General features: G+C 52.0%; 1 protein-coding gene across 5 annotated transcripts in view; it reads left to right on the forward strand.

Annotated features, from left to right (window-relative positions):
- Positions 1-16,675, forward strand: part of LMO1 (LIM domain only 1) — a 121,491-nt gene that overhangs the window by 69,486 nt on the left and 35,330 nt on the right. Inside the window, exons 1-2 of one of the 5 annotated variants that reach the window (XM_004279221.3) lie at positions 11,757-11,941; positions 16,391-16,650. The exons of 2 other annotated variants lie outside the window; for them this stretch is intronic. In XM_004279221.3, the coding sequence (XP_004279269.1) occupies positions 16,626-16,650 (25 nt within the window). In that variant the 5' untranslated portion in view covers positions 11,757-11,941; positions 16,391-16,625. Of the gene's footprint in view, positions 1-11,756; positions 11,942-12,010; positions 14,141-16,390; positions 16,651-16,675 lie in introns of those variants that run through there. 2 more of the 5 variants (XM_033404569.2, XM_033404570.2) reach the window with 2 other exon arrangements.

The raw sequence follows: 16,675 nt of genomic DNA on the forward strand, positions 1-16,675 counted from the left end.
GAAACCATGGAGGACAGGAATTACTATAGAAGGTTTCCCAGGGGAAGACAGAGGAAGCCAAGACAGGTATGGCATGGGTAGGCAGAGAGGCCGTGGCTGGAGCAGTGCATTTCTGGCAGGAGGAATGCACGTGGAGAAAGGAGGGACATTAGCTTTAGAAGGCCTTGAAACGTTGACCTGAAGAGTTTGGACGAGATGCTGTTTGCTGGCCTGTTATATAGCATTACAGAAGACTGGGTGGGGCCGGGGAGACAGCCTCCATGACCTCCTGTGCCCTCTCCTGGGGAAGCCCTCCCTGATCCGGAGCCAGATGTGATGCTCTCCCTTGCTGCAATGCCTGCGCTTCCCTCAGTGGGTCTGCCTAAGGTTTGAGCCCATTATGCCTTCTGCAACCAAGAGTGTGTTAGATGAGTTTCCTCTGGTTGAGCGTGATGGAAATCCAACTTACTCTTAGAACATCTAATCCAAGGGACGGGCAGGAATGGAGCTGGGTCTAGGGAAAAGTAGAATTCGGAAGCAGAACACTATCAGGCCTGTGTCTGTCACCGTCTCTGCTTGTCTCTTCATGCTGGCTTAGTCTTTGTCTCTCCACAGAGCAGCTCTATCTATGTGGCAGAGAATATGAGTCTTGAATTTTACGTCTTACAGTTTCAGCCACCAGAGAGGGACTAACTCAACTCTCTTGGTCCCAAGTCCAAAACTCCTAGCAGGGGGGACCCATCAGTCTAGCTTGGATCAGGTGCCCACTCCAGCGTCCATCAGGCCATGGGGGTAGGATTACGTTAAGAGCTGAATATCTTTCACAGGAGACATACGAATGGGATGATGGATGGGGGCAAGTAATGGGAGGTTATGCTAAGCAGACACCTCACAGTTGTCTACTACAGTGACTGTGAACCCTGGTGCCCAGCGTGGGGCCTGAACATAGGAGGCACAGGACACAGTTGGCTGTAGACAAGGGGAGCCTGAGGAAGGCTGAGAGGCTTTCGGTCCAGACTTACAAAGCAGAGGCATCAGGCCTACCTCCACTCCTCGGCATGGTTCTGCTGGCCTTAGCAGATCTGGGCTTATCTTAGGCCGTTCAGTCTAGATCAGTAGCTTCCAGCTCCTGAACTCCTGTTAGGATCACCCCCAGACAAATGCTCAAGGTCAGGTTAGGTCTGACCAGCCTAGGCGGCTCCCCTCTGGGGCACAGGTTTGTGTGTGATCACGTTGCTCTAAGAGTTGTTGAGCCAACTTGCTGGGGCCCTCGGGCAAGGCATGAAGTAGGAGGGTGCCACCTTAGCCAGGGACCCACCTGGGTCCTACGAAGTGGAGTTTTAGGAAAGGCAGCCCCCTGATCTTTTTGTGTCCACAGACCTGGGTCACATCTTCAGGTTCAGAGAATCTGGCTTAGAATCAGCAGAAAAGGTGAGTGAGGGGTGGGGACTGCAAGAGGCCCCACAGCTGGAGCAGTTGGGCTAAAATAGCCAAGGGTAGGGTCAGGATGAACACCTAACTAGGCTCAAACCAGGGATCTAGGCAGCCTAAAACAGAGACTAATCCCGCTGGCCTTGACTCCTGTTCCAGCTGTGCCCTCAGCTAAAAAGATATACTTCTGCATATCCTTTCCCCCGTCTGTCCCAGGGTCAGGCCCTATGTGACCATCAGGGAACTTCTTGAAGGAAGGATGAAGCAGGGCATATAGCAAGGGTCTGCTCCAGGACAAGGGAGCATTCTGGGCAGCTTCCTAGAAACCAAAGTCCTGGCAAAGCAAAGCCTGGAATTGGAAACTTGGAACTTGAAGAAACCATTTTATTGCTGGGGAATCAGGCTCAATGTATGCATTAGGAGAAAGGCGAAGCTGCTGTAATAGACCCCAAACTGCGATGGCTTGAATAAGATGGAACTTTATTTCTCTCTCTCATAACACGAGGTAAGAAGCTCAGGTTGTCAGGGCTGCTCTACAAGGTCACTCAGGGACCCAGCTTCCTTCCACTTTGCTTCCCTGCATCCTTTCTGGTGGTGTCACCTGCATAGTCCAATCTGGGTATTGGAATGTCTGTATTCTAGCTTATGGGAAGTGGGGAAGACAGGAAGCCCTGGATAAGCAACGTCCTTGTACACAGGAGAGGGAAAAGTAGCTCATATCTCTCCTGCCTACAGATGAGAATAGTAAGTTGTCTACACCTATTTGCAAGGGAAGCTGGGAAAGATAGTCTCCAGTTGGGCAGCTGCCCTGGAGGGAGGGGAGAATGGAGGCTGGGGACACCAACAGCAGTCGGCCATGCTCAGGAAGGGGAAGTTGCCTGAGATCTGCATTAAGTAGTGTTCGAACCTGAATCAGGATCCAGGCCTGAGCCGTCACCACCAAGTCTGAGAGGCCTCAGGGCAGCACCACAGGCTCTTTGAGGGTCTGAATTAGCAGCCGGTCTCCAGGCTGTGGGTGACTCAGTCTGCTGGGCTGGGGCATATTTAGTGCAGGCCCTGAGTAGTGGCTGACTGTGACCTCCAGCCCTGACAGGACTCAGATATTTCTACGACTGACCACAGAAGGGGCCCAAGTGTGAGGGCTCAATGCCTGGCTTGGAGAAACCCAGGCAGGTCCTGGGTAGCAGCAGCCATAGAGGACTATGTGCTTCCAGGGTGATGGGTTTTTCTCCAAACTTGTATCATTTGGGAACTGGTGGGGCCTCTCAGACAGGCTGGGCGTGACAAAGAACCCCTTGGGCCTCTTGGATTTGGGAGCAGGTGTAGGACAGAAGGACCCCACTAGATAGAGCCTGGAGGAAGCAGACCAGGAGTGCTTCCCCATCAGCCTCACGTACCTTGGCCTCTGCCTGCAGCATCGGGAGGACGGCTTCTGGGATGCGTGTGCTGTTGGGACATGCGGCTGTAGCTCCAAGGGGACCACCTGCATGTGGGCGTGTTCACTCTGGTAAGCTTGTCAGGACACTGTCTGTTCTCTGGGACTGAGTCACAGTGCTCAGCCCACGGGCCGGTCGGCAGGAGTCCGTGAAGCTCTGGGACCAGCCTCAGCCCCACGAGTACGTGGGAATGCCCGGCTTCAGAGATCCAGCCCAGGATCGCTCCAGGTCTTCAGTCCTCGGTGGACAGGTGATTAGGAGGACGGGAAAGGGAGCAGAGGACCCTATCACGCAGGATGATTATTCGGGATTCTGATTGGGATTGGGATTGGGATTCTTTTTTCTTTTTTTCTTTTTTTAATAATTTATTTATTTTTGGCTGTGTTGGGTCTTCGTTGCTGTGCGCGGGCTTTCTCTCGTTGCGGCAAGCGGGGGCTGCTCATCGTTGCGGTGCGCGGGCTTCTCATTGCGGTGGCTTCTCTTGTTGCAGAGCACAGGCTCTAGGCGTGCGGGCTTCAGTAGTTGTGGCACTCGGGCTCTGTAGTTGTGGCTCGCAGGCTCTAGAGTGCAGGCTCATTACTTGTGGCGCACGGGCTTAGTTGCTCCGTGGCATGTGGGATCTTCCCGGACCAGGGCTCGAACCCGTGTCCCCTGCATTGGCAGGCGGATTCTCAACCATTGCGCCAGCAGGGAAGCCCATGGGATTGGGATTCTGAAGCTGCCGATCAGGCTGGAGCTTGGTTGCTGGGGTGGCTGTGGCCTCAGAGGGCACAGTGGGGCTCCAGGACGCCCCCGTGGTGAGGGTCTCTGATGGGTGGGAGGTGCAGAAGAAAGCCATTTGGAGACCGAGTGTGCCACTCTCGAACTGCCGGGGAAGCCTGCAAGCTCACCAGCACCACAGAGGGCCCTGTCATCACCAGTTCTCAGAACAAGCTAGATGACTAGATAAATACAAGAGTGGAGGGAAATATGTGAGGAGACAAATTCTCCCAACTGTGGTTAGGGTGGTGGCTGTGAGAAGGGCAAGGACAAGTTCAGAATCTCAGAGTTGGGTTAGACCCCTGGGCCTTCTTGTCTGACCCATTTCTCCCCCAAAGCAGGGGGTTGGAAGAGAAGATGCAAACACTTACAACTTAACAGTTTTTCTTTGATCCCCGTCACACAAATAAGTATACAAATAACTATGTAATTAACTAGATCGTTGTGATAAGAACTATGGAGGAAAAGCAGAGGGCCCCGCCAGACTGTAAGAGGGAGATCTAACGTAGTCTGGAGGGGAGAGGCCACCCTGACAAAGAGAGTGACATTAAATCCCAGACCCACGGGGTGAGCAAGAGGTGGTCCAAATGAAGAACGTTCCATGTAGACGAAACGGCGAGCCTGCAGGCCCTGAGGCAAGCAGTGGTTCAGACAATGACAAGGGCAACGACTGCAGGTGGGAGCAAGTGGTGGGTGCCCGTGATGGGAGATGCTTCAGGAGACCCTACTTGTGCAGAGCCAAGGGAGGCTGGGGATGGGGGCTTTCTGCAGAGAGCAACCGGGAGCCATTACAGCTCAGACGGTTGGTTGACCAAATCTGATCTGCATTTTGAAGACATCTTCTGGCTGCATACGGGGTATGGAGGCTGTATTAGCGGGCCTCAGGGTGGATGCAGGGAGGCTAGCAGGAAGCTCTTGCAGCAGCGTGCAAAAGATAACGGTCCCTCAGACTAGCGCAGTCGTGGTGACTGTGTGATTGGAGGGAGTGTCAAAAATGACTCCAATTTATTTCTAAATTTTTTAAAATTACAAGTTACTTACTTATTATAAGTAATGAAAAGATTCTAAAGGTACACAATGAAGAAAGTTGCTACTTTGCCCTTAACTCCCGCCTTCCACTCTCACCTGCTAAGGCCACCCTGCTGACAGCCTGAACAGGAGCAGCCTTGCACATCTTGCCTTTGTGTTCATCTAAGCAGAGAGAGGTTTTCTTTTAAATGGGATATTACTTGCTACTTACTCTGCAACCTACTTTTCTCGCTTAACAGTACATCACAGACACCCTTCGCAATTCCATAGCTGTAGGTCTAACTCCCGTTTTAACAGCTGCATGATGTTCTTCAGCTGGGCTGTACGACAGTTTATTTGATCATTGAGTGACATTGATATCAGATAGTTTCCAGTTTCCTGCCACCACAAACAATGCTGAAATTATAAGGCTACCCTTAAATACGGGTGATTTTCCTCCATAAGATATATTCCCAGAAGGAGAATTTCTGGGTCAAAAGGTATGTGCGGGTGGGATAGGGAGGGTGGGAGGGAGGGAGACGCAAGAGGGAAGAGATATGGGAACATATGTATATGTATAACTGATTCACTTTGTTGTAAAGCAGAAATTAACGCACCATTGTAAAGCAGTTGTACTCCAATGAAGATGTTAAAAAAAAAAGGTATGTGCATTTCTAATTTTAATCAATAGCACCAGGTTACTTGCCCCAAATTGTATCAGATAGTGCCCGATTACTTGCTCAGCAACAAATGAGAGCGCCCATTTTCTCACATTTCTAACAGACCTTAAATTTACTCTTAATTTTTTTTCCAATCTGATGAATTAAAGTAATGAAAACTTATTTTGCTTTAATTTGCATTTTCCTAAACAATAATGAGGGTAAGCATTTTATTGGCCATTTAGATTTCCTCCTCCCGCAACAGCCTGTTCATACCCTATTTCCATTTTTCTTTTGGGCATTTGTCTTTTTCTTTACAATTTATAGAAACTCTTTGTATATACAACATTTTCCCTTTTATTGTTTTATATTTTGCATATATTTTTCTGGTAAATCATTTGTTGTTTTTCTTTGTTTATGGTATCTTTTGCCATCAAAGTTTTTTTTTCTCACTGTTGTGGCCTCTCCCTTTGCGGAGCACAGGCTCCGGACGCGCAAGCCCAGCGGCCATGGCTCACGGGCCCAGCCGCTCGGCGGCATGTGGGATCTTCCCGGACCGGGGCACGAACCCGCGTCCCCTGCATCGGCAGGCGGACTCTCAACCACTGCGCCACCAAGGAAGCCCGCCATCAAAGTTTTAAAAATTAACTTAGTATAATGTCTATCCTTTCTTTTGCTACTCTTGCAGATATCCCCCACCAAATTTACTCATGTTTTCATTATCCAAATCTATTCCATTTTTCCTTTAAATTTCTTCTAATATTTTCATTGTTTCATTTTTGTATTAAAATCTCTAACCCATTTGGAACATAATCTTTATGGGAGTGGGTAGGGATCCCATTTGTTTCTTCCAGATGGATAACCAATTATGGTAGCACCATTTTAAAAAATAGCTTTATTGAGATATAATTTACATACCATACAATTTATCCATTTAAAGTGTACAATGTAATGCATGTTAGTATATTTATAGATGGGTGAATCACACAGTCAACTTTAGAACCTTTCATTACCTCAAAAAGAAACCCTGTGCCTTTTAGCTGTCATCCCACTATTAACCCCACTCATCTGCTTTCTGTCTCGACTGACTTGCCTACGCTTGACGTTTTGAATGAATGGACTCATATAACATGTAGACTTTTGTGACTGCCTTCCTTCACACAGCATAACATTTTAAAGGCTCATCCATTTTGTGGCGTGTATCAGTACTTCATTCCTTTTTATGGCCCAGTAATGTCCATTTGTCAGTTGATGGACATTTGGTTTTTCCCACCTTTTGGCTATTGTAAACAATGCTGCTATAAACATCACTGTACAGATTTTTGTGTGGCCATGTTTTCAGTTCTCTTGTCTATATACCTAGAAGTGGAATTAATGGGTCTGGTTTTCATAGAGGAATTCCTTGTTTGGGGAATATTTCTTGTAAACAGCATTTGGCTATATTTTATGTTTTAACTTAGACAAACTGTTTTTTGATAGGGAAATCCAGTCTCTTCACATTTAGTGTAATATACTGATACACTTTACTTATTCCATCTTATTCCATATATTTGCTGTTTCTTACACACACACACACACACACACACACACACTTCTTTTTGGTTACTTTTGCTGGCTTGGTTGAAATTCTGCTTTACTTCCAGATTTCTGGTATTAAGAACTGAGTGGCAGGTTTACTGGAACAAGATGAAGAAAGATTTGGGAAGAAATCATGAGCTCAATTTGGATTTTAAATTTTAAGATACCTTTGAAACAGCCAAGTGGAAATATCAAGGGGGCATTTGGAAATACTGGAGTAGAACTCAAAGGAGAAATCCCGAGTAAGGGCTACACACCCCAACAGCCGTGGACAGCACCCCAGGGGAAGGTGTTCGGCAGGGGGAGGTGGGCCTTTCTGTCTAACACCTCTCATCTCATAAGGTAGGAGGTGACATCATCTGCTGAGACTTCAGAGGAGCAGGGGGATGAATCAAACAGTTGGGGAGACAAGAAGAGAAATGAAACAGAAGTTCAGGAGTATGGGCGAGCATGTGTGGCTTCAGGAGACCTTCCGGGCAGCGAGGGGCCGTGGGAACAAAGCCTTTGGTTGGCCTGATGTTAATGATGCCCTTTGCGTGTCCTGCTGATCTCCGCTGCCATCAGGCAAAGCTGGCAGTCGGGGCTGTTCCGGCCCATTCCTGCTCCCACAGCCTCTGCCTTCATGCCAGTCACATAGCTAAAGCAGGTTGGAATATGGAGCCCATACATATGCCGGGTACCAGATCTTACACATTCACAACAATTAGCCCGAAATTCTCATGCTCTGATTCTCTTCTTCTGGATCCTCCTCTCCAAAAAGGTGTAAGACCTTCTAGGAATGCTTACATGTGTTATCCAAGTGCCCTCTGGACACTATCAGATTTGGAGTTCTGGATAAAGCCATTTTCTCTCTAACAGTCCCAGGGTTGGGAGGTAGGATTGATGGGCTAGGGATACAGATGCCTCCCATATAACGAGAGCTGCTTCCCAATACTCTTGCCATCTTGTCGTCCATTGCATGCATGTGCTGCCACCAATGCCACCGAGCTGCTGACCCAGTTGCTCTTGTCCCTCTCTACAGTTACCTTTTGTTCCTAGTGACCAGCTCTTTCAGAGGAGGCTTCAATAGTAAAGCCGTTAGTGATATGCTTCCTCATCTGCACCACTGCCCACTTCCTATGGGAGTGCCGGGTGGAAGTGGGTCAGGCCCAGCTTTGCGCCATACCTGGAATTGTTGCCCCTCCAAACTCCAGGCCTTTCTACTCAGTCTAGGTGCCCATGAGGATCTCCTTTCAGGAAGCTCACTGTCTCTCCTCCAGCGTGGTTTCTGCTGGGGACCTTGATCCTTACAGTAGGTCTGTCCATGTCTGAATCTCAGGGATGGACTGAGTTCAGTGTCCTTCACCAGTGCTTGGGGCCCATATAAATTCAAAGATGGGCTGGGCATCTGTTTCAGTATCCCTGACCACCCATTATGGTTAAACTCTCTGAATTTTCTCTTCCTCTATGAAAACCAGGAGGCTGGTCTTCTAAGAGCTCACACAGGCCCTTGGTGTGAGTGAGGGTGGGGGCAGAGGAGGCTGGGTGCTCAACCCTTCAGGCCGGCCTCCTTGAGTGTCAGATCTGGCCAAGCAGATCACTCAATTCCGGGGCCACGCGAGTCCACATAGTGCTTCTGTGCAAACTAGCAAAAAGTACCCTCTTTTGGTGGGTGCAGCCCATGTCAAGCACATGGCTTGGAGAGCAGAGAGAGGGCAGAATTTCAGCCCCCTCTTGTCCTGTTGGCCAGATGCCCTAGCCAGGAACAGCCGGCACCAATCCAGGCAGTGGCCATGCCCAGCAACACAGAGAAGCATGGAGATCCAAATATTAGATCCAGAGGAAGCGTGCAACTGGGTTCTGGTCCCATGCCATCTGACATCCTGGGGAGGGAGGAAAGATGGTACCCAAGGTTCCCTCCTTCTGAGCCTCCATTCTTATATCTGAATCCTTCCCCTGCCTCTGCAGCTCGCATTTTCTCCAGTGACCCAGTGTAGACTCTTCATATGATATCTGTCCTTCCACTCCAGAGGAGAGCTGAAACTCTGCCCTCAAGGGCTGACCTTATACTCCAGGGCTCAATGGAATAATCCACATACCACTCAGTCATCCAGACTTCACATAGAGACACTCACTCAGAGAAACGTAGGGGAGATGTTTCCTTAGAGGGCTTTGAGAGGTGGGCAAGGGCTTTCTAAGCAGAGGGATGCCATGAGAAGAATCACTAGAGCAAGAACCTGCAGGGTGTGTTCAATTACAGTAAAGCAGTCCAGAGGGGCTGGAGTGTGGGATTGTTGTTGGAGATCAATAGATAGCAATTGAATTGAAGTGAAGGGCAGTGGTGGTTACAAAGGCTTCCCCAGATCTCCCGAAGGGCCTGAAATGATAGGATGAGTAGTTAGGGCTTTGTTTTATGGACAAAGGGGAGCCATGGAAGCTTCTTTTTTTTTTTAATTTTATTTTTTGTTTCTGCTTTATAACAAAGTGAATCAGTTATACATATACATATGTTCCCATATCTCTTCCCTCTTGCGTCTCCCTCCCTCCCACCCTCCCTATCCCACCCCTCCAGGCAGTCACAAAGCACCGAGCTGATCTCCCTGTGCTATGCGGCTGCTTCCCACTAGCTATCTACCTTACGTTTGGTAGTGTATATATGTCCATGCCACTCTCTCGCTTTGTCACAGTTTACCCTTCCCCCTCCCCATATCCTCAAGTCCATTCTCTAGTAAGTCTGTGTCTTTATTCCTGTCTTACCCCTAGGTTCTTCATGACATTTTTTTCTTAAATTCCATATATATGTGTTAGCATACGGTATTTGTCTTTCTCTTTCTGACTTACTTCACTCTGTATGACAGACTCTAGATCTATCCACCTCATTACAAATAGCTCAATTTCGTTCCTGTTTATGACTGAGTAATATTTCATTGTATATATGTGCCACATCTTCTTTATCCATTCATCCGATGATGGACACTTAGGTTGCTTCCATCTCTGGGCTATCGTAAATAGAGCTGCAGTGAACATTTTGGTACCTTGAGCAGGAGAGTAGCAGGCGCAGGTCTTGGCACCAGGAAGATGACTCTAGCAGCTTGTGCTGGATGGTGAGGATGAGGATTTGCCAGACCCAGTCATGGCAAGGCCATGTTCAGTGCTCATGGGAAACCAAGAGCAGCAGATGTGGGAGATCATCCTGAAGAGCACCTCTGAACGGTCTGCTTTTCTTTACTGAACTGAATATGATTAATTCAGTCATTTCACAAACTTTTCCCAATATGAACTATGTGGGTCCATGGGCAAGGATGGAGGAGGGCAGAAGGAATCAGGATGAGCCCTCCCTTCCCCCCAGCCCTCTCTCCACCCCTCAATCAGAATGTGTTTTGATAAGTGGGGGCTTGGGGACAGCATAAGGGTGACAAGCTGTGCCTCCCCCACCAATTAAATTTTTAAAAAAGCGGCTATGGAAGGAGCGAATATTAGTTTCCTGATTTATAAAGCCAAATGGATTAAGCTCATTCATTGCCTGAGGAAACAAAAAGGAAATCTTCAATACCTCTGTGCACATTGAGAACAGGAACAATACCGGTCTTTAGAAAGCAGAAACCTAATTTGGGGGAATCAATTACCCTCTGTGTCCCTTCCTCTGTGGGCTCTCTCACTGGCTCTCTCTCAATAAAGATTTCCTGGGAGGTAAAATGTGGAGAAGTTGGTCGACCATAGGCACACCCTCCGTTCAACCTTACAGACAGGAGGCAAAGAAGTAAGGTTTGTGGAATTGGGTGGGGGAGTGTGCCTAGATATCAAGCACTTGTGGAAATGGAAGGGGGCGAGCTGGGACTCAGGAGGGCTTTGGAATAAACGCTGGAGAATGGGGGAAGTATAGGGATGTGCAGTGAGAGGGCGAGGGAAGGGGATGATGGGAACCTGAGGTTTATAACTGGGGGGAGGGGGAGCATAGTCCAGTCGGTGCACAAACCGGTGATGGGGGGAGGGGGACACTGCCCCAACCTGGGCACTGCCTCCTGATTCTTCCGGTTTCTCTTGTGTGGTCTGCACTTGCCCTTGTGGGTCTGAGCGTGCAGTGGGCAATGGCCAGGCAATTAGGCGAAAAAGAAAGGGGATGGGTGCCTACCACAGTAGCCAGGGAGTCACATTCACAGCCACACACAGAAGCACTCGCACAATCTCATACATTCCTGCGTTGGGGCTCGGACCCTCGCCCTCAGTCCCCAGACTCAGAGCCACACCCAGCCCGATGCACTGACAGTCGCACACGTAAAGTCCCACACTCACGAGGACAGGGTCACAGACTCAAAACGACACCCCACACACTCCCACCCGAAATCACACACATTCCGCCACCCCCAAGTCCCAGCTGAAGCTCACACAGTGGCTCACCACCCCACACAGCCCACACTCCGGCATGTGATCACACACACACACACACACACACACACACACACACACACACACACACACAGAGTCCTCACACGCACACACTCTGGCTGTGCTTTTGTGTTTTGTCAGAATTAATGAGAAAAGTTCCCGTGCCCTGCGGGTAATTAGTGTCCTTGGAGTTAAATAAGCTAATGGCGTGCACCTCTGGCCCAAGCAATTATGTTTGTGTATTGAATAATTGATTCAAAGGGGGGAAGGGCCGCTAATCAGATCTGAGCATAATGAATTGATTTAATTAACAGGGGAATCTGAGGGGCCCTGGGAAACGCAGGCTTCACTCGGCTGCGCGAGCGCTGCCAGCGCGCAGAGAAGGGCGCGCGGCGGCGGCGGCGGCGGCGGCGGCCCGGCTCGGGCAGCGACTGCCGGATCGGCTCGGCGATCCCGGCCCGGCTGATGCGCCCCAGCCCCGCCCCGCCCCGCCCCGCCCCCGGGTTGCGCCCGCCCGCGCGAGCTCCCTGTCCGCTGGGCTCAGCTCCCGGTGCCCGTCCGTCCGCCCCCGTCCGCCCGCCCCCGTCCGCGGCAGCGCTAGCCGGGCGCGGAGCCCGCGCGGGGCCGACTGGAGCAGCGCAGGCGGGCGGCGGCGGAGTCCGAGCCGCCTGCCCCTCCGCGTCCTCGGCCCGGGGGGGGGAACCATGGTGTTGGACCAGGAGGACGGTAGGTGCCCGGGGACCCGCGGGCCGCAGGGTGGGGGCGGCGGCGCGGGCCCAGCCGAGGCCACCCCGCGCGGCGGCGGCGGCAGCGCCCCCGGCTCCCGGCTGCCTCGGGCCGCTGGGCTGCTTCCTGGAAGCCGGGCGGTGGAGGTGCGCGCGGGTGTGTGTCGGGGTGCCGGGCTCAGCCCCCGAGGCTTCTCAGGGGGATTAGGAAGTCACACGGGCCACCCCGAGCCCGCCAGCCCCGCACGCTCGGGCCGGGAACTTTCTCACTGGCTCTTGTCGCCTCGCAGACACAGGAGCGCCTCTCCGATCCGCGCCGCGGGCTTCCCCGCAGTGCCCGCTGGCCCCAGTCTCCCCGCCTCCCACTTGGGTATCTGCACGCCCTCCCCCTTCTGCACCGACTGCAGAACGGCTCCCCCAGGGGGATGCCCAGAGAACTCGGCACTGTCCTGGGGTCCCTTCCGTTCTGGAACTTCATAGCTGCGGGATGGGTGACATTGCTTCATCCCTGGCAGGGCTGGGGAGGACGCTCACCATCAGCTCCCCCAGTCCAGCGTGTTGGGAGGTGCTCCGCTGGCTAGGGCCCGTGGATGGGCCATATATCCAAGATATCAGGGCCGGATTCACCTTGAAGCTAATGAATTATAAGCTTCAGAGTCCTTCTGTTGTAATTTGTATTAGTGATCTACTGTTCCTTTCTTAACCCCCCCCCCGCCCCAGTTGCATAAGGAAGCTTGGGTCTCCCAAAATCTGGACCACCCCTGGATCCAGCTCACACCCTTCCCATTCTAACTGCCAGTCTCTCAGGAGGGCTCACAGTGCTGCTGGCCCAAGGAGCACTGCCAGTTGCTAGGGCAGTTATTTGGTGCCCAGGAGATGGAGCCCTGAGGCAGGAGGCTGGGAAATTTGGGGGTGGGAGGCAGCTGCTGGTCTGCAGGGGAGGGTCTGGCTGCCTGGCCTTTCTCTCCGGCCCCACTAGTCCCTTGTCCCACCCTACCACATCCCACTAGGGTGATTAACTGTCCTGGTTTGCCCAGGACCGTCCCTGTTTTAACACTGACAGTCCTGGATCCTGGAAACCCCTCAGCCCCAGGGCAAACTAGGACATTTGGTCGACAGCCTGTATCGACAGCCTTCTCTGGGCTGTTGTGCAGGGGTGGATTGGACTTCATCAAGTGAGTGGGGAGACTTGTTTTCTGGAGTGCAGATTCTGCCTAGGCACCCACAAAGCCTAATAAGTTATAACTGCAGCTTCCTAGAAGGCCTGTCCAGGGCCTCCAGAAACCAAAAGAGGAAAAGTTTGCCAACCGTGTACTTCTCCACTCTAGCTGGTTGCAAATCTCCGTGCATGGGCTGCTTTTGTGTGAGTCGGGGGCAGGGCAGGGCAGGGCATCTGAACTTGGCCAGCAGGTATCCTGATTGTTCTGCAAAGTCTGTAGATTCACCCTGTCTAGTCAACTGTGGCGGCCACAGGGAAATGGCCTTTGTCACTCCAAATACCCCTTTGAGTGTCACCTGTGAGGCCAGCTTGTAACCCCATCTTAGAGACAGCTGCACTGTGTTGGGAGCAGGGCCCTCAGGCTGAGGCACATCTGACAGGCTCTACTGAAGGGTTCTGGAATATCTGGTCTGCCTGGGCCCTCGGGCACCAAGTCTCCAACCTCCCCCCAACCCCCAACCACGATGCAGGAATCCTTCCTCAGGACTTTACTGCCAGGTACAAGACAAACTGCTAGGACCTGCCCAAAACTTTGTAAAGCAGCCAGGAGCACCCCCTCTTCCCTCACCGTAACCTAGGGGACTGATCAAATGGCCTCCCCCTGCCATCCCCAGAGGCATTTCAAGGGCATTTTGGAGCACTCTTGGCAGTATGGAAGTGAGAGTATATGCTCATCACCTGTGGAATGTGTCAGGTGCAGACAACCTCCCCCAGCCCCAGGGGATCCGAGGACTGCACCCTGGTGTTGTGGGCGTGTCCCTGGACCTGGAGGCGTAGGAGTGAGCATGGGCGTGGGAGTTACCTGCCTGCACAGCAGTTACCCATAAGCTGAGAGGGAGGCCGCTGGATGAGCCAGGCTCGTGTCTGGGTTTGTAAACCCAGCAGGCCTCTTCCTGGCTGGGAGCTCAAGTCACCCAGACTGTCCAAGGCTTGCCGGGTAGCTCTGTGAAGCAGAAGGCCTCTGCAGAGGCCCTTCTCGAGGTGAGTGTGGGAACTCAGTGCTCACCACTGGGGCTGCAGAGAGAGCTGCCTGTGGGCACAAGCAGCCAGCCCTTCACACACAGCACCGATCCCCTGCTCAGTACCCCAAGGCTGCACCAGTCCCTGGGGTGGCATGCAAGGCCTCTGACTCCCTAGAGGGAGGCTGGCTGGGTGGCTGCTAACTGGGCACCCTGGGGGCTGGGGAGAGCTGGTGTTGGGACGGAGTCCTGAGCACAACACGTGGATGAAAGAGTGAGCAAGTGGCCCCAGCTGATGGAGCCCAGGTGTGTGGGTCAGGGCCAGACCCTGAAAGTCAGGAGAAGCAGCCCTGGAGGTCAGGAGTAGGGCTGCAGCCCTTGTGGAGTGAATACCTCCAGGTAGCACAGAGGTGTCTACAGCAAGAAGCTACCCCTTGCCAGCCTGTCAGGCCCTGTGCTTGCTACACTGTCTGGCCCCCTCACTCAGGCTGGGGTGAGGGGCTGCCACTAAATGTGCTTGCGGCAGCAGTGCCAAAGCCTCCCTCAGACCCTCAGGGTACAGTTCAGCTGCAGTGACAGGGGAGAGATCAAGCTCGCAGTCCTGAGGGATGGTGAGTCTGAGCAAAATGATATATTTAACATCAAATATACTCAAGGACTATTAGGATTAAGTATTCAAGATGAAGGGGAAAGCGAAACTCTCTGAGCTGCGGAGGAAGCAGCTCATTAGAAGCAGCCTCTCTTCTGTTTTCTCAAAGCTTGACTTTGCTGCCTACGATAGAGGACCATAGACTGCAGCACCACTCCCCCTTCCCCTCTCCAGTCAAGCACCCTGCACTGGGGCCTCCCAGGGCTTAAGGGGCATGACCTGGCCTCCAAGTCTCCTTTGTACCCACTACGTCCCCTTCCGTTGTCTGGGGTGCCACAGTTCACAAAGCACATTCACATGCATTATCTCCTCTGATCCCTGCAGCAACCTTGGAGATAGCAGAGCAGGTCTCCCACTTCACAAACAGGGAAACTGAGGCCTGGGGAGAGAAAATGACTTGCTAAGGTCCACTGTTGGTAATAGGCAGAGATGGGATGAAGTCTCAACTGGTGGCCCTTTGCCCCTCCAGGGACTCCAGCTTCCTTCTCCTTGCCTGGGTCTAGTCCTCAGAAGAGACTGTGGGGATGAGCCTCTGACACATCTGTGTGGAGAAAAGCCATTAAGATTTTCATGCCATCCTGGAACTCTGTACTGTCAAGGAAATCATGCTCTTGATATTGAAGAGAGGCCTTCCTGGAGTAGGCAGCCTGGGCACCAGACCCAGGGCTCTGGGAGAGAAGCAGGGTTCAGAGGGAGAGGAGATGAACACTGTCTCCCTTCCTGCCTCCTGAGTTACAGAGCAAGAATTGTCAACTCTGCAATAGCAGGAATCTTTGTTTTCACTGCTATATCCCCAGGGCCTTAAAATAGTGCTTGGTGCATAGTATATGCTCAATAAATAGTTGTGGAATGAAAAAAAAACCTTTAAGGCCATGCTGTGCTTGCTCAGAGAGAATTTGAGACAGGATCCCATTCTCTATGGAATCAGGATGCTCTTGGGAGGGGCTTCTGGGGTAAAGGTGGTGCTGTAAGACACACAGTGGGAAAATTTGTGCCCTGCAGAGGGTTAATTTTACCAAACAATCCAGGAAGCACCCAGAAACCTGGGGAAGAGGAAGTAGGAAGGGAGGGCACGAGGTCAGAGAAACATTGCACCGTGGGAGGGGGGCAAAATCAAGGCTGAGGGGCTGGGAGTGACAGACAGGTGTGGTCCACCAGGCAGTTACTGGGAATGAGGACCCTGGGTCCTGAGCAGAGCCACACGCCGAGTTGGGGCCGACAGGCCTCCAGGCGGCGCTGCGGAGCCGGGCAGACGCGCGTCTCCACTCCCCATTAACCCGGGAGGGAGGGGGGCCTCGGGAAATGTGTGCATTTATTCAGTAGCAGGAGTGCAAACCTCATACGTTGAGGGAGAAAGGCAGCGGGAGACGGCCGCCGAGATTCCCCCATCTCTTTGAATATAATTTTAGATTGAGATTCAGATTAAATCCGAGGGGAAAACACTTTATGAGGCTGAAAGCTGTGTCGTTGCCAGAGCCAGGGTTATGAGCTATCAAATGCAATTACATTAAGACAGATTATACTGGGCAAATTGAGCCATTTAGAAGGTGAGAATCAAAGAAACGGCTCTGATCCTCTCTTCCCCCTTCTCTCTCCCTCTCCTTCTCTCTCTCTAAATTGCAGTTCATAGTTCCTTGCAATTCTGAGGCACAAAAGTAGGTGAGACTGCTTTTGTATCTGCGAAGTGCTTCACTCCTGAATGTAATTCTAGCTGAGTGCAATCTAGGTTAAGAGCCGGGCAAGCGGGTAATTAGAGCCCGCTCGCTGCCCGAGGACCGGCCGCCCCGCCGAAGCGCGCCCGGAGCCGGCGCCCTTCTCCCGGCCGAGCCGAGCTGCGGCTGGACACGGAGCGCCCGAGATGATGGTGCTGGACAAGGAGGACGGTAGGTGGCGGGCGGGGGTCCCGAC

The sequence above is a fragment of the Orcinus orca genome, chromosome 8 (assembly GCF_937001465.1).
Source record: "Orcinus orca chromosome 8, mOrcOrc1.1, whole genome shotgun sequence".
In the NCBI taxonomy this organism is placed as follows: Eukaryota; Metazoa; Chordata; class Mammalia; order Artiodactyla; family Delphinidae; genus Orcinus; species Orcinus orca.